Genomic DNA, 18,053 nt, shown 5'->3' on the forward strand with positions numbered 1-18,053 from the left:
GCAATCAGTCTCTCTCCATCCTTCATACAGGCCCCCTTCAGGTACTGGCAGGCTGCTATTAGGTCTCCTTGGAGCCTTCTCTTCTCCAGGCTGAACACCCCCAGCTCCCTCAGCCTGCCCTCGTAGCAGAGCTGCTCCAACCCCCTGATCATTTTCATGGCCCTCTTCTGGACCTGCTCCATCAGGTCCATGTCCTTCCTGATGCATCCATTATAGGTACCTAAGATGTTACCCCATTAAGAAAGAAAACTTGACACAGTAACAAAGTGTGTGTTCCTTTCCTTTATTTCAAAGAACCAACAGCTTGCATACAACATGCAATTTATTGCTTATTGACATTATTGCATATATCAAAGGGGGGGAGATCAGCCAATATAATTTTTATGCAAGCTCTTAAACTGTTCAAACGAAACACAGAAATGCTTTGTAGTATCACTGAAATGCAAACAAATAATTCTGATTTAATAAGCAAATTTAACCCCACAGTATTTGATCATTCACCTTACTACAACTGATTACTTTCATCACCAATCTGCAGAATTGTTCTATTGCATTTTGAAGTTCTTGTGCTGTGGGTTGCTGCAGTCAGGCCCCATCACTATTTGAAGGTGATGGTGTCATCCAGACTTCCTGTCACTGTGTGTGACAGTGTTTAGTCTTTACTGCAAACCAGATTGTCAAGATTTACCAAAAATCAGTCTAGCAACATTTGCTATTTTTGTCTAGCAAATTCACCAATTCTTAGTCCAGAAAAATTGACACACCAATTAGATAAGCAGGTGAAGCTGCTGCTCAAAACAGTTTTTAACTCCAGGCTCCTCGCCTTCCGCCTAACTTGTAACTCCTGTGTGCACGGCAGGTTTTGCAGTTTGGTTCTCTGCCAGGTTAGCTCTGCTTACGTGCTCAATTGTTCTCTCTATGGATAGGTATCTGTGGGGGTTTGGTACATGCATGCCAGAAACAAATCCAGGCCCTAAAGATGTGTGCATATTAAGTGTGCAAATTAGACAGCTGAGCTCACAATTAGCCCTTTCCTCCTTCTCCTCCCCCTGTCATGTGATGGATTTCTGGTGCGAAACTGGGACAGGGTTACAATAAGCAAACCCAATGCACTCTGCACTGCATTCAGAGTGCCCTGTCCCGTGTTTCCTGTGTTTGTGTTGAGCTGTTGCATTCAAACTTAGCACATTTGTAGACAACACCACCGTTTCAAAACTTGGAAGACAATGTACATGCAATGTGTTCCACTTGGGTGCAGACTCTCCTATCATTAAACACTTACAGGCTCATAAAAGCATGTCCTGACTGCTAGACAACGGTTGACACCCCACCTGTAGATGAGAAATAAAGATACACTGCAGAACATTTTATTTGCTTTCATAATGTCAATAAATAGGAAGTTATAAATAGCACAGGGAATCATCATATGGTTGATACCAAATCACACTGAACTCTTCAGAATTTGCTGTCTCAAAGACATTTCCTTTTACAAGCAGATTAAAAATTGATATACAGTCAGCATCAGAAGCCCTCTCAGGGCAGGGCATTGCACGATGAAAAGTGATCGCAGAAGAAGCTTTGCCAAAATATTCCTTGTCCCAACCAATACAATTTGTTCTTCATAGCTACCTTCCAGTCTGTTCTGAGTTATAAAGTGCTTGGTCATTATAAATAGAGCAAGAACACCAAAGGAGGTAGCTAGTAAAGATATATAGTGGGTAAGAAATCTTACCAAGTGTCACCACCTAGAAGTACAAGTTGATGCTTAATCCCAGATCTCTCAGTGTTGCAAACAGAACATCGTTCATGCCCTCTGCCACAACAAGAACATGCAAGTTGCTTTCAGAAAATCTTAAGCCCTTCCTCACCTGTCCAGCAAAGAGATTTTACCTGGGTTTGGATGAATGATAACGTTCATAAACATTGATCAGTCTTGTCAAGATCTCAGCAATGAAGTACTGTTCTCTTTCCAGCTGTCAAGTACATTCCATAGAGAAACTCCACCAAGAACAAATTCTTCCTCATGAAGTTCCTGGTAGCCAAACAATGATGTTGTACAGTAGGCTTTTTAAGGTATTAAAGAGGGCTGCCCATGCTTTTCAAGGTCTTCTCCATTTTCATTCTTTTAAACTGAAATTCTAATCCCTTTCTATTCGCTTCATTGACAGCTTTCACCAGCAGTCAACATGGCAGCAGATCCTAAGCTGGAGCAATTGTCAAACAGCCCTTGGTTCTCATCTGAATGGCTCAGCAGAAGCAGCACAAAATAATTTTACAAACTTCTGTATTAAGTGACCTTTTACAGAGAGCTTGTAGGTATAGATACTGATACACATGTCCATTAGCAAAAGTCCTCTGGGTGCAGCAAACAGCATCTGATAGCCCCTTCCCGATAACCCATTTTATGCAGTTTGACACATTCGTTAAAGGAAGCTTTCTTTGTCCACTGGGAACAGAGATAGAGGAATACATAAACCTTTCTGCCACGTGGCACTCTGCTGTTGTCCCTGTCACAGCAATAGGAAGACATCTGGATCTCTGTACTTGTGTTCTCAAAGTCTCCTCCACCCTTCCTCTTCTACGTGCTTGATTGCATTTGCTCACTTGTCTAAGCTTTGACTCTTAGGTTTTAGTTCTACAGTACAAGTAACCCTCTCCCATCACCTTCTAAGATGGAAATAATTATATTCCAGGCTGTAATTAACCTGTAATAAGTTTTAATACACCATTTGGAATTTAAGATTTATATCCAACCTCAGCTCTCATTTTCCTGCACAGAGGATGTTCCTCACTAGTCAATAGATTCTGGGGTTTGAGCAATTAAATCATCAAATTATCGAGCTCACCCAAGATCACATGTATTCAGAGAGGTAGAGTAGGCTTCAGAGATGTAGATCTTACCACTGAAGCATGCACACATATAACCCAGAAAGCATCTCTGTAGTGTAAGGCTCTCCACTGAAATCCACTGCAACGCTCACTGCGACAATGAGCATCTGCAACTACATTTCCCCTCTGCAAGCAATGTATCCACAAAGTGATTACCAAAGCAAATCTTGACCTAACATTGCCCTGCTCTAGTTCTGGAAGTGGGATTTTTTCATCTCTTGATCAAAAACTAAAGCCATTTAAAAAAATTCTATAAAAAGGAAACTTGCATTCCTACAGCCAGCCCTACTGGTGCCAACCAAAGAATCAGAGAATGAAGCACAGAATGGGCTGGGTTGGAAGAAACCTCCAAAGCTTGTGCAGTCCAACCCCCATGCAGCCAGCAGGGACATCCCCAACTAGATCAGGTTGCCCAGAGCCCTGTGCAGCCTCACCTTCAATAGCTCCAGGGCAGGGCCCCAAACATCTCCCTGGGCAACCTATTACAGTGTTCCACCACCCTCATGGTGCAGAACTTGTTCCTCACATCCATTCTCAGTCTGCTGTGCTCTAGTTTGAAGCCATTGCCCCTGGTCCTGTCCCTGCAGGCCTTTGCAAACAGTCTCTCTGCAGCCTTCTTGTAGTGCCCTTCAGGTACTGGCAGGCTGCTATTAGGTCTCCCTGAAGCCTTCTCTTCTCCAGGCTGAACACTCTCAGCTCCCTCAGCCTGCCCTTGTAGAAGAGCTGCTCCAACCCCTAATCATTTTCGTGGCCCTCCTCTGGACCTGCTCCATCAGGTCCGTGTCTTTCCTGTGTTGAGGGCTCCAGACCTGGATGCACTACTCCAGGTGAGGTCTCACCGGAGCAGAGCAGAGCGTCTCCCAGCATCTCTCATGACACTGCTAATTTTTATGTCACCTGGTACTGAAGAATGCCAAAGAAATGAAGAAGGAGTCTGAGCACTTTTCACAAGATAAGCTTCTTCTCTTTGATATGCTAGTGGCAAAGACAGCATGTGACATACAGAGGCTGCTTTGACACTGGACAATGCAGCTGTTAAAAACAGGCATTTGAAGCCACTACTAAGCTACTCACTTTAATGGTACCATTAATTTCAATGCTACTGAGCATGCATTTACTTTTTTTGCATAAGAAAAGCAAAGATGCAAGCTTGCAGCCTTAGGTTTCATCACTATTTCACCACAGTTTTTAAAACAACAAAGTGTAATTGGAAAATTGGGTGCTGCAGCTATCTGATTTGCTGTATTATAAGCTTCTAATGGCAGGTAAAAAGTGCCCTGGACTAATGTATTTGATATATCACAACTTTACAGCCCGTTTTCTACAGTCCTTGCCACATACACAAGTGGCAATACTTTATTTTTCTCATGAGAAGGTTGTCTTCTGACGCACCGTGGATGCATCAGGGTATAAACAGAAGACATTTTTAAAAGTCAGGAAATTTAAAGCCAATGCATTGCAAAATACTGCTTTAATCACACTAATTTAGCACAGCAATCCAAAACACTTCAAATAATTACCCCACTGCCCTTGCATTCTGGATTGCTGCCCAAAGCATCCTTAGGAAGGGTTTGCTTGGGACTTTTTTCAGTTTGTCATAGTTGGAAGGTTTTAATTTCCCCCCACCCCCATCTGATACAACTGTATCTAAAAGTGATGGAAACAGCCCCTTCTAATGAATGTTCTCCTGATGGAAATGGAGCATTCTAATCCATGCTCTCCACTGAAAACAAAACATTTGCAACACTGGAACATCAGATTCACTCAAAAAGGGGTGAATTTCAAAGCTATCCTGAGTTACCACCTTAAGAGTTGTTCCAAATCATCTCACCAATTTCTTTTTCCTGCTTCCGACCCCAGACTTCTGCTTTCAAATATATTCTCCAAAGTGCTTGAATGAACTCAAGTTAAAATATATTTTAGAAAGAAACAATTTATTACAGAATTATTCCCCGATCTAGTGCCCTAAAAAGCACAAGATCAGAGTATTTAATGCATCCCTTTAGTCCATGAAGGCAATAGAAACATGAGCCCAGATTTTGCTTTGCAATCACCATTTCAAAAGATACCAAGTTCTGCAGATGAGTATAAAAGGCAGTCTGTTCCCTTCAGCAAAGCAGGTCACAGGATCAACTCTCCAAGGCCAGATTTACTGGTACCCAAATAAAGTCCTGTGCTCACTCACAGCAAAGAGCTGAACAGATTAGGGGATAACCTTCCTAAGGCATAAACAGATCTTTTGTCTGCAGGCTTGTGAAGTTTTAACAAGCACAGAATCCAAAACATGTAAGTATTAACACTTCTTTAGATCTCCCTTAAGAAGGCAGGATTGAGAAACCCTTTTGGAGGAAAGCCTGCCCAGGTGAAAGGTGGAACCAGGCTTATAAAAGTGCCTGTGACACTCACCCAGACAATACAGCTGACATCATTTTACCTGGAGAACCAAAAGGTGGAACCAGGCTTGTAAAAGTGCCTGTGACAGTCACCCAGACAATGCAGCTGACATCATTTTACCTGGAGAACTATAAGGTGGAACCAGGCTTGTAAAAGCACCCCTGGCACTCACCCAGACAACGCTGCCTGACATCATTTCAACTGGAGAGCTAAACTATGGTTTAAAGTAAGCAAAATGAAACCAAGCCACACACAAATAAAGCTCTCAAAGTAATTTACAAATAAAACAAATCCCAGAATTTCCTCCAATTCTGTTACAAATTAGGTTCTAGCCTATCCCAGATGGTAAGATTCCGCTCTGATGCCCTCCAAGCCTTTAACTTTGCAGAAGGAACTGAATACCTCAGGACATTGTATGTGGGTTAAAAGCCAAAAACCCAGTGTTGTGCCTCTGGAAGTGCCCTGTCATGCTAGACAGCTCCCAGGCAGCTTCACAAGAGTTTGGCACAGTTCATACCAGAATGTTTCCAGTCAACTGTTTCAGTCATGTTTCTGATGCGATTAACATGGGAAACGTGACACAAACCCTCAACACTTCCTATCAGATCTTCTCATTTATCTGTGATAGAAGAGAGAGAAACAAAATAGTAATACTTTAAGATACACATCACACAGAAAGGAGAATTTTATCTCTTCCCATCCAAATATCCACTGGTTATAAATACTCTGAGGAGAATCGCAGCACTTCTCAAAGAGAGCAGCAGTCCAGTACAAATTACGCTGTTTCCACACCCCATTTACCATACCATGAAAACAATCCCACAGGCAGTAGAGAAGGTGGACTCTCGTAAGTAGCCTATCAGGGCAAAAGTTAATCCTTCCCATCAAAAAAAAATCAGGGAAATGTCACCATTTGAAGCTATCCTGTAGTCTTATAATACAGCAATTTAGACAGCGCTCTTTTATACATCTCCCAAAACGGTTCGCATTCCCAGAAGGTGAAGCAGAAAAGCAGTAAAAGACTTCAGAGAATCAGAGCTCAATTTTTAGCTTTCCTTGCAAAAATTAAAAAGTTGTCAAGAATGAAAACTGTTTTTTTTTTTTTTCCTTTTTTATTTATTTTTTATTATTATCATTCTTATTCCTAGAAGAAAGGATAGAAACGTACCAGGAAAACTGCACCGTCTCAGAAACCTGGGGAGGTCTCTTGTCTTCTACAAAAAAAAGAGTGGCGTGGGAATTGACTGGGTGTATAAAACACTTTACTCTGAGAAACCTGAGTGAGGCACTCGGAGCACACTGGTGGACAAGAAGCAAGTAACCAGTCTGCTGATGTCTCCTTGCGGTACCTTGCAGCTGCTGGGAGCAGACAGGTGGAGCTCGGCGGTGGGAGCTTCCGCTGTCACTCCTCAGCGGACAGGATCCGTAGAGCGTGGCCCTGGGTGTGCAGGCAGTGTGGCTAGGGAGAGAGTCAGGTCAGTAGAGAGGTAATAGCTTGTTTCTGTAAGAGGAGCATTCCATGGCAGACACGTGCACGGTTCCACTCAACCCCCACGACGTGCACTGCAGAAAGCTCATTCTCTGCAGACCGCTTCTAGTCAGACTTTCCATTTCTAGCAGTTTTAGCTTCCTCCTGTCCGATAAAACAAATGACTTTTTGGCATCCTTTGGCAATTTTGACCATCCACATCACATTCATGACATCCAAGGCAACGCTGGAGATGATCCAGGCACTCTGGGCTGCAAATCCTAATCTCTGGAAAGCCTCTGTTCCAAATGAAGAAATGACATGGCTGTAATATACAGGCATGACGGCAATCCTCACCACGAAGAACACAACTGTCATCAGCACACCATTGATGATGTTGGCCTTTGAAGATTTGGGATATCCCAGTACTTCAAAAAACCACCTGTAAAAGAAGTGTTCACAGATACCAGGCAGACTTGAAGCCATCTCATTAAAAAAGAGCTTTGAGTTCATGATTCTTTTCATTAAGCATTTCACTTATTAATTGCTTTTGCCATAAGAATTTCTAAATCACTGCACTGGGGCTTAGTTTGGTTGCAAATTCTTCTGTTTGGGTGAACTTTTTGCCCCGCTTAATCACAGAACCACAGAATGGTCTGGGCTGGAAGGGACTTCCAAAGCTCATCCAGTCCAACACCCTCTGCAGTCAGCAGAGACATCCTCCACTAGATCAGGCTGCCCAGAGCCTTGTCCAGCCTCACCTTCAATAGCTCCAGGGATGGGTCCTCAACTACCTCCCTGGGCAACCTGTTCCAGTGTTCCACCACCCTCATGGTGCAGAACTTGCTCCTCACATCCAATCTCAATCTGCTCTGCTCTAATTTGAAGCCATTGCCCCTTGTCCTGTCCCTTCAGGCCTCTGCAAACAGTCTCTCTCCATCCTTCACATAGGCCCCCTTCAGGTACTGGCAGGCTGCTATTAGGTCTCCCTGGAGCCTTCTCTTCTCCAGGCTGAACACCCCCAGATAGCAAATCCTGAGCAGCTAGGCATAGATTATCTACTGCCTAGCATACAGAACCTGCAGGCTGGATTCATGGAATCATAGAATCAACAAGGTTGGAAAAGACCTCAAAGATCATCAAGTCCAACCTGTCACCCAACACCTCATGACTACTAAACCATGGCACCAAGTGCCACATCCAATAACCTTTTAATACCTCCAGGGACAGTGACTCCACCACCTCCCTGGGCAGCACATTCCAATGGCTAACAACTCTCTCTGGGAAGAACTTTCTCCTCACCTCCAGCCTAAACCTCCCCTGGCACAGATTAAGACTGTGTCCTCTTGTTCTGGTGCTGGTTGCCTGCCTGGGAGAAGAGACCAACCCCCTCCTGGCTACAACCTCCCTTCAGGTAGTTGTAGAGAGCAATGAGGTCTCCCCTGAGCCTCCTCTTCTCCAGGCTAAACAATCCCAATTCCCTCAGCCTCTACTCATAGGGCTTGTGCTCGAGGCCTCTCCCCAGCCTCATTGCCCTTCTCTGGACACGTCCAAGAGTCTCAATGTCCTTCTTAAATTGAGGGGCCCAGAACTGGACACAGGACTCAGGGTGTGGCCTAACCAGTGCTGAGCACAGGGGCAGAATGACCTCCCTGCTCCTGCTGGCCACACTATTCTTGATGCATGCCAGGATGCCATTGGCCTTCTTGGCCACCTAGAGAAAGGTTCCTTTCCTAGAAAAAGGAGCAACAAGCTCCTCTAATTCTTTATCATTCACACTTCAAACAGAATAAATGCATGGAAAATTTGTCCAACAAAAACAAGATACAGATAGCAATGGGGCAGAGGAAGACTACTTCTCTCACTGTATTCATGATGGGGGTGGGGAAGAGTAGAATGAACAGTTCATTTCAGAGAAGATAGGAGGGTAAAACTATTTAACAAAGTAAACTATTCTAAATCAGGGGGAATTAAGTCATTTTTAGTTTTATCACCTACAGATTACAACCTAGCTAATCACAGACAAGCTAAAAAGATTTGCCAGATATCTAGGCTGTTACAGAAATGCTACAGGAGTTGCAACTGAGACAACTAAAATCTAGGCACTAAAGGTGGCTGTCCAGCCTGGAAGGAGAGTATCTGACCACAGCAACACTTACTGGCACGATGAAGACAGAAACCTGCTGTGTCTGGTCTAACTAATAATCAGAGTCTGTGCTTCCATTGATACACACAAGACAGATTCCAAAATCAGTATCAAAAGAGGTTTTGAAATGTACTGTGATGTATATACTGGTAGCTGGACATCAGCTCAGCAACTTTCCTCTCTCCCCAGTGTAAAGGAAAGACAGTCAGTCAAAGTCAGTGTTACACTCTTACCCACCAGAGTTCATGATTAATTACACAATGCTGATACGAACTTTGAAAGATCTAAATGCTTGGCAACCTCTAGTTAGATATCCCTGACAACCCAGACAGGAAGTGCACAGGCATTTCTCAGATTATAATATCATTCTGCAGTTTAATAATAGCTCTTTTGGTACCACTAAGAATGCAAACAAGAAGCATAATGTAAGTCATTATCATTATCCTGTACTTACTGTCTTAAGGGTCTGGTTCTCTTCAAATTTAATGAAAATAGTATCCCCAAACCCTAATGAGATGACATCTCTTAGTGCAAGGGAATCTTATCAACTCCTGCAGTGAGTTCCATTTTCCAGAGCAAGCAGTGGGTGTCATTGTTTAAAGACACAGGATCTCATCACAGGCATTTAAAAAGTAGAGCATACATTGGTCTGATATTGGCAGAGTGGGACCAGGAAGTGCTGGGTGACAACAGCAGAGCATGAGCCAGCAGTGTGCCCAGCAATCAGGGAAGGCCAATGGTACCCTGGCCTGGATCAGGAACAGTGTGGCCAGCAGCACTAGGGACGGAATTCTGCCCTGTGCTCAGCACTGGTGAGGCATCACCTCAAGCACCGTCTGCAGCTCTGGGCCCTCACTGCAAGAAAGATCTTGAGGTGCTGCAGCAGGTCCAATGAGAGTGACCAGGCTGGGGAAGGGACTGGAGGGAAAGTCTGATCAGGAGAGGCTGAGGGAACTGGGGGTGTTCAGCCTGGAGAAGAGGAGACTCAGGGGGGACCTTATCACACTCTGCAACTACCTGAAGGGAAGCTGTAGTCAGGTAGGGGGCAGGCTCTGCTCCCAGGCACTTTGTGACAAGACCAGAGGGCATGGCCTGAAGCTGTGCCAGGGGAGGGTTAGCTTGGATGTTAGGAAGCAATTCCTGATGGAAAGGGGCACCAGACACAGGAATGCACTGCTCAGGGAGGTGGTGGAGTCACTGTCCCTGGAGGTGTTTAAGGCAAGGCTGGATGTGGCACTCAGTGCCATGGTCTGGTCAATGTAGTGGGGCTGGGTCATAGGCTAGACTTGATGATCTCAGAGGCCTGTTCCAGCCTCAGGAATTCTGTGATGCTGTATCAGCCAGATGTATCCCCACTCTTTCCAACAGCACAGGCTGAAAAGCAAGCATCAGTATAGGCACCACTTCAGCTCAGGATGAAATCCTGTCTTGGTAGCAGCCAGCTGGGAGAACAGCCATAGCACATGAATTGCAACAGAGAAACCTGGCCCCTATCAGCACCTTTGTTCATTCTCTTCCTCTCCTTTTCCTTGTATTACTAATGCAAGTTTGAACAAGTGTTGCTTTTCCTCTCAGTTTCCCTGTGCATACAGAGCACAGACTACATTTGGGAAAATAAAAGCAGCCTCTGAAGAGCTTCTTTGTCCCATCCTGTCCTCCTGCAAGCTGAATTTGCCAGGTTAATGTTCAAAGGGGATCTCAGCACAATCTTTTGTCTTCTTAGAGATCTGAGGAAGGCTACAGGCTCAAAGCATTCCCCAGCTTACAGCCACAATGTGGTGAGGGTTATTGCTCAGAGACTGTGGTTGCAGGACAGTTACATGTCCTATCTGCCTTACAGACCTTATCCTTTTGCTGACAGAAACCAGATGTCATATATGCAGGATCAGTAAAGTACAAATACACCCCAAAAGGTATGGTAAGGAACAGTCATAGGATGCACTGGAAGATCTGGTCCTACACTGCACCAAAAGAAAAGGCAGGAGAGGACCACACTGCTCTATGCCAAAGTCCCTCTCCTGAGCTGAAGTCTTCCTGCTGCAAAGCCCTATTCCCAGCCAGGTCCCCAGCTCAGGCTAGAGAGTAAGGAGAGAGGCCACCCACCCCAGAGTCCTAGGAAAGTCCATCCCCTGCTTTCCTCTGCTGTGGTACATGGCATTATTGTGCTCCTTTTCTGACATTTGTAGCAGTGACTCTAGCAGCAGTGCTGCAGTCAGAAGGCAGGGCAGGCTTGGACTCTCACTGAGTTCTGCAAAAGAGGCTTCTGCCACTCTCTCCTCTCAGGTGTGCAGGTTAACCATTCCAAGTGCTTACAATAATTGCCAGAACTATTTTTGAAAGCCAATGAAGAACATGCCTTTGTGTGATTCTCTTACTAGTGTGCATAGATTAACAGTGATATACAGATGTGCACTATGGCAAAATAAACTGAAAATTATCTAGGGCAACACAATTCCATTCTAGGATGACAATGTTATCTTGCTGCTTCTCCTGGTCCATAATAAAAAATCCTTACTGTAAAGGATTTTTTTTGTTACATCAATGCAATTAACCATCTGAAGCCTAATGAACCATATAGAGCTGTGAGCTCTGCTGTTCAGTAGCTTCATTTTAAAATGGCATTTCAGGTGAAGACTCCTAAAAGGAAACAGGCAGTGAATATGTTAGCTGAGGTGAATATATAGGCTGAGAGAGGACCTCATTGCTCTCCACAACTCCCTGAAGGGAGGCTGTAGTGAGGCAGGTGTTGGTCTCTTCTCCCAAGTAACAAGCAATAGCAAGATAGGGCACAGCCTCAAGCTGCACCAGGAGAGGCTTACATTGGGTATTGGGGGAAACCTCTTCACCAAAAGGGTTGCAATGGAACAGGCTGCCCAGGGAAGTGCTTGAGAAGCCATCCCTGGAGGTGTTCAAAACACGTGCAGACATGGAACTTCAGGACACTGTTTAGCGGGCATGGTGGCGTTGGGTCGGTGGTTGGACTCGATGATCTCGGAGGGCTTTTTTAACCTTAAGGATTCTATACTGTTGCAGCTACAGCAGTAAAGAGTTTTCACAGCAAATAGTTTCTTCGTTGTAACCCTTGCTGAGTCACAGAAATAACAGCACAGCTGAAGCTTTAGAAGAACTCCACAGAAATTCCCTGGGCACTTACCGCTGATTGACAAAAGGAGTCGAGAACTCTGCCAGCAGACGGAAGTTCCCAAAGTAAGCCAACAGACCTCTGCTCTGATTAGCAAAACAAAACAGACAGGGAAAGGATGACAATAGAGATGTGAAATCTTCAGTTAAGTCCTCAAGTATGCACAGAATGATACAACATCTGAACTTCTTTATTAAAGCTGGTATGTAAGCCAGTCCACCAGCTGTGGCCAGCCTCCTCACCATTTCAAGATGTGATTTGCCACCCGAGCTGCAATTGTCCTTCCAGGTAACCCAAATCAGTAGTTCCTTCCTCAACTCTACATCTCCTAAATATTTACTTTAAGTGGCCATGGAAAGCTAGCTGGAGAAGCAGTCATAGGCTATAATGACACCATTACTGTCTAAGAGGATTAGCAGTAGTTTGGACTTCTCAGTGTTTAAAACAAGCCCAAATAGAAACACTGCAAGTTAAAGAAAAATGTTCCAGACTGCCTTAGGCACATAATTTGCCAAAGTGAAGATGAATTCTCAGCTGTTACTTGGCAGCAGACAGGGTACATAAAGCCCCTTCTTCTCTCCTCCCCACTCTCCTCCCCTTTCTACCAGCTCTGTCCTATCTTGCCATGCCCTGTGAGCTGGAGCGTGCTGGGTTGAGCCTCCGGCTCAGCACAGAGTGTAGAGTTTACCCCAAAGGAGCAAACAAAAACACTTGCACAGAACTGGAAGTTAAATAGAAAAAGTATTTGTGAAAGCAGCCTAAGGACAAAAGCCATGGGAAAGAGGAAAAGGATATATACAATCAGAGTCAGACTAGGCTTGAGGTAGGTCTTGCTACGCAGCAGAAAATAGATTCCCACCCGTGGCAGTTTTAGGCTATGCCTTTAAATTTTCTTCACAGATCTTGAGCAGAAAAGTAGAAAAATGTAAACAAATCACTATTGGGCAGGAAAAGGAAAATAAAGATCATTCTAAACAATTCCATTGGAGAGGTACCTACCCGTAAGACTGCTTGTACCTAAACAATTCCTTCTTCTCCTCTCTTCTCCTCTTGCTTCACAGCTCTGGAGAGATACTAACTTGCTTCTGCTTGACCTTGGCTGCATTGTTTTGGCTAAGTCTAACAGCAACTTTCTCTGCTCTCCCTCTCTCTCTCCTTTCTTTGGCCAGGGGTGTCTGGGTGGGCAGGGAAGGAGAGGCTGGTAGCTTCTCCTGGTCCCTGACCAGGGGGTCTCTTGTGCTGTTTGTTAATTGTAAATCTGTGTTAATTGTAAATCTATTTTGTACATATTTGTTGCATTCCATTGCAGATTGTAGTTCTGTTTGTAAATACAACTTTCATTTGCTTCCAACTGAGCTGGTCTGGCAAAGTTAATGGTGGTGGGGGGGAAATTTTAACCCACCACGCTGCCAGCCAGGCTTCCCTCCCACTGTGGCAGTTTTAGGCTGATGCCTAGGAAATTTTCCACAGATCTTGAGTAGAAAGTGGTAGAATGTAAGTAAATAAATTACCATTGGATGTAAAGGGAAAATAATTATAAGGTCTAAATAATCCCATTGGTCTGATAACTTACATCAAGTTAGTTGTATAAACTTTCTCAGCTCTTCACTCTTGCAAAGATACCAGCTGGTAGCTTCTGCTGGCTTGCTGACCTTGGCTGTGTTTCTTAGCTGTGGCTAAGTAAACTTAACAAGCTACTCTGTTTTTCTCCTCTTTCCCTTGTCCAGGGTGGGGGAAGAGGAGGAAGCTGTCGGCAACCCCCTGGTTTTGTCCAGGGGGGGTGCTTGTGTTGTTTATAAATTGTATTTTGTACATATTCATTGCATTTCCTATTTCTAGATTGTAGTAAATACAGCTTCATTTGCTGCCACTGAGATGGTCTGGCAATTTTATTTTGGGGGGTAATTCTCTCAAATTAGTTGGGGGTAATTTCAACCCACCATACACACACAGCCAAAAATGAACACAGCAGCTAAGACCCAAAATGCCCAGGGCCAAAAGAGCTGACCAGAAGGTCTGCTCCTCATATAGGAATAATACAGGAAAGGCAATAGGTTAACATATTACAGTGTCTGGGGCCCCCCTCTGGGGACTTCCCACCCCTCAGGGGAGTTTCATCTCTGCAGTGTACCAGTTAATCCTCACCTACAACATGGATGAAGAGCAGATCTTCTCCATGGCGGTGTCCAGATAACACCCTGCTACCTGTACAGCTGCACACCTAGGCAAGCACCTTCCTCCAGGTGACCAAGCACAGCCTGTTCTCTGCATTACCATTTGCTTGTGCTGGAAACAGTATCCCATTACACCATGGCTGGGTAAGCAGCACTTTGCAGATGCAGAGATAAAAAGATTTTGGTTTTAATGTAGTAGGGGTGTCCTGAACACCCTCTGGAGAGCACATCATGATTCCTTTTCCCTACACCAAGCATTCTAATGCCCACCACTTCAGGCACTGCATGTCAGGTCACTTCAGAGCAAACAGAAAATCTCTGTCCTTAATCACATTCTCTAATATCTTCAAAAGCAATTTTTGAAGCAAGATACTTCTGAGTAGCTTTCTCTGAAGATAAGAGAATGAGAGTAACACATGGACACCAAAGGGCACAACTTTATCCAGATAATAAGAACTGCTCTAAAAGAAGTTCACACCAACACTACACAGTCTATACGCTCCAGAAACAACTAATGAATTCTCTGCATCAGGGAATAGCCTTGGTAGTGGTATTTTAATTTCCCTAATCATAGAATTGTCATAGAATCACAGAACTGTCAGGGTTGGAAGGGACCTCAAGGATCATCTAGTTCCAACTCCCTGTCATGGGCAGGGACACCTCACACTACAGCAGGTTGCCCAGAACCCCATCCAGCCCAGCCTTATAAACCTCCAGGGATGAGGCTTCCACCAAGTCCCTGGGCAACCTGTTCCAGTGTCTCACCACCATCATGGGGAACAACTTCTTCCTGACATCCAATCTGAATCTACCCACTTCTAGTTTTGCTCCATTCCTCCCAGTCCTATCACTACCTGATGCCCTAAAAAGTCCCTCCCCAGCTTTCTTGTGGCCTCCTTCAGATACTGAAAGGCCACAATAAGGTCTCCTTGGAGCCTTCTCTTCTCCAGACTGATCATCCCCAACCCTCTCATTCTGTCTCCACAGCAGGGCAGCTCCAGCCCTGTGCTCATCCTTGTGGCCCCTCTCTGGACAGGTTCCAGCACTTCCAGATCTTTCCTGTAATAGGGGTTCCAGAACTGGACACAGTGCTCCAGGTGGGGTCTCGCCAGCGTGAGCTCAAACTCACTTTCAGCCATGATAACATTAGAATATCTAATTATCTTCAACCCAAGAGTATTGACTTGTCAGTGTACTTACAGATTCATAGTATGGGTTGGGTTGGAAGCAACCTTGAAGATCATCCATTTCCAACCCCCTGCCCAGGGCAGGGACTACTTCATCCCCTTTAAACCACTGCATGGGGAATCTGTCAGTAATCTGGCACCTCAACGCTTTCAGTATTGCAAAGCTGGGACTCACACAGTAGCAAGGGAAAGAACTGCAGGGAGTAGATTAAGTAAATTGTATTTTGTAGGTTTTCATTATTTACCAAATGAGCTTTTCAGAGGCTATTCAGGAGCATTACTCTGGAGGTCAGTGGGATTTCTACCAAGCATCTTTGAGAAATTACAGCACAAGCAAAGAGCAACTATGTCCTTATCCTAACGCTGTCCTTTTCTTCCCCCTTTCCCTTCAATTATTGCTTCTCCAACAAAGTAAGCTTAAACAAGATGTCTCAGGGCATCAGTTTGTGCCACAGCAGATTTTTTTTAAATGAACACTGTAAAATGGATGCAGTGACACTGCAGGAAAAACAGCCAGCTCATTGTAGTACGTCCATCAGTGCTGGGAATCCCCGACTGTGGTCTTGGCAATACAATCCCAAGCAGCACATAACCACCCAAAACTGTTTCCTTCTAATTTCCCAACTAAATACTCAGACTCATGGTTTCATTTTAAACCCTCTTCTACAACCACATGAAAACCCCCTCTGTCAAAGTCTCTCTCCAACAAAAACACAGAGTAGTTTTAATTTCAGGAGCTAAGTCACAGCTTTTTGTGGAAGGCCTGTGAGATGGCAAAGGTGTTGCCTGTCTGCACAAGTGACTGCTAAAATAGAGTCTTCAGTCACCACTGCTTTCAAAAGAAATATTCCTGCCACAAAGCTAATACACCAAGGAGTGGAAAAAAATCTCATTCAAACATTAAGCAAATAAGGCCTATAAAAGCACCATCTTCAATCCCATCTGCCTGTTATGCTACTGGAAAATACAGCACTCACCAGTACAAAATAGTAAGCATACAGAGCTGCCAAGTGATGGAGTATGAAGAATTTGTCACCAATTGCCTTCCAGTAGTAAATAATAAGCAATAAATCTACAAGAGAAAATAAATAATGATAATTAACTGTTTATTATATGCTCAGCATGGGGTTTCTCCAAGTTTTAGAGGTATGAATGTCAATGTATGGCATCATTAGAAATCTCCTGAACTAATTATCTCTGAAGAGAACCTATCTACGCTAAAGACTTTAGCAACCGTATTCTTCCAACAGTTGCCTTAAGTTCCTACTTTCAACATCAATGGAAGTACATGGGCAATAGTTTATCTGAAATATCCTGCAAGGAAAAAGTGGAGCTTGAATGTCTTAGCAAGACTTCACACTTATGAGCCCCCAAATTTGGAACAAGTAACAAAAACGATAAAGGAGGGGGAGGCTACAGGAGGCACAGTCAGTATACAAACCCATGCAATACATGCAGGGGTCTGTGACGGGGAGCTTCTGAATCAAAAAGTGGATGTAGTAGCACACAGGGAACCAGTTACCAAAATATGTTCTAACAGGCACTTGGAATGAGAAGTAAGTTCCCTTGGTTTCATCAGAAATTTTTTAACTGCTGCAAATGTGATCTGGTGGAGCTGAGTTAATGTTAGAAAGCAAACTTTGACAAAGGGCTTCCTTCTCCTCCCATCATGGTCTGAGATTTTCAGAAGACTTTCTTTTCTGTACCGGGACACGCAGGTTCTGCCCCTATTTTCTCCAAAGGAGGACTTTGGACTGGAATATTGGTGACCAAAGTTCCAAATCAAGCCTTTTTTATCTGCAGCGAGAGCCTTGATCTCTTTTCAATGAGCTATCCCCAGGCAGGACTCTCTATCATCTGGCACAGTCACTCCACTTCCTGTTAATAATTAAACATTAACTATATAAGGAAGCCAGAGAGAATGAGTGGCTGGGTTCAGGTCTCTGTTCAAAGGCATTCATTCATTAATAATTGAAGTCCAGTGCAGAATTATTCAGTAGATACCAGTGAACTTAAGCATGGGGGCTGAATTCCTTACGGAAAACCCAGAGACGGTGTAACCGAGCACGCCGATCACCGGATTAGCAGTGCCACTGGGGTGCAGAAATAATGAAGTCTACAGCCCAGTCTCTAAAGAGAGACTCCATTCTGAGATGAGAAGGTTTCCCTCACATAGCTCAAGCCACAAGTTTTTTTTCTTTGGCAAGTCAGCATCATCCTCACACCTCATAAAACACAAAAGCTCCGAAGTATTTTGTATCCAAATGAGTCGATAGTAAATGACTAAGAACACGAAACACATGCAGGGATAAATGTCATACCAAGAACATAAGTTAACATTCCCATGGTTTACACACGACTACGTTTTGGCTCAAAGTCAACTTAAAAGGGAGTCAGGCAGGACCCTATGACATCATTTGCCTCAGCTTGTACTGAGAACTTCTGCCAGCATTCTGAGGTTACAGAAGGAAACAGGATAAAAGAGCCACAGCTTGTAAACATCCTGAAAGGAGTGAAGGGCGCTGCCCTAACACCTTCTCCATTGTCTGAAGGCCAAACCTGAGCTGGAGTTGCTGGTGTTTATCAGAGCACCAAAAAGCCACACAGTGGCATTTCCTTATTGCCTGGAGAGGTATCATTCCATCTTTCACAT

At 44.2% G+C, this 18,053-nt stretch overlaps 1 protein-coding gene across 6 annotated transcripts in view; it reads right to left on the minus strand.

The window, feature by feature from the left end:
• Nucleotides 1–267: 267 nt before the first annotated feature.
• TLCD4 (TLC domain containing 4) overlaps nt 268–18,053 on the minus strand; it is a 38,391-nt gene continuing 20,605 nt past the window's right edge. For all 6 annotated transcript variants that reach the window (XM_068166283.1, XM_068166281.1, XM_068166282.1 and 3 more), the window contains 3 exons: nt 16,378–16,472; nt 12,052–12,125; nt 268–7,193 (listed from right to left, as the gene is read on the minus strand). In XM_068166283.1, the coding sequence (XP_068022384.1) occupies nt 6,878–7,193; nt 12,052–12,125; nt 16,378–16,472 (485 nt within the window). In that variant the 3' untranslated portion in view covers nt 268–6,877. The remainder of the gene's footprint in view (nt 7,194–12,051; nt 12,126–16,377; nt 16,473–18,053) is intronic.

The sequence above is a fragment of the Melanerpes formicivorus genome, unplaced genomic scaffold (genome assembly GCF_026170545.1).
Source record: "Melanerpes formicivorus ecotype bairdi unplaced genomic scaffold, bMelFor1.0.p_v2 SCAF_99, whole genome shotgun sequence".
Lineage (NCBI taxonomy): Eukaryota > Metazoa > Chordata > Aves > Piciformes > Picidae > Melanerpes > Melanerpes formicivorus.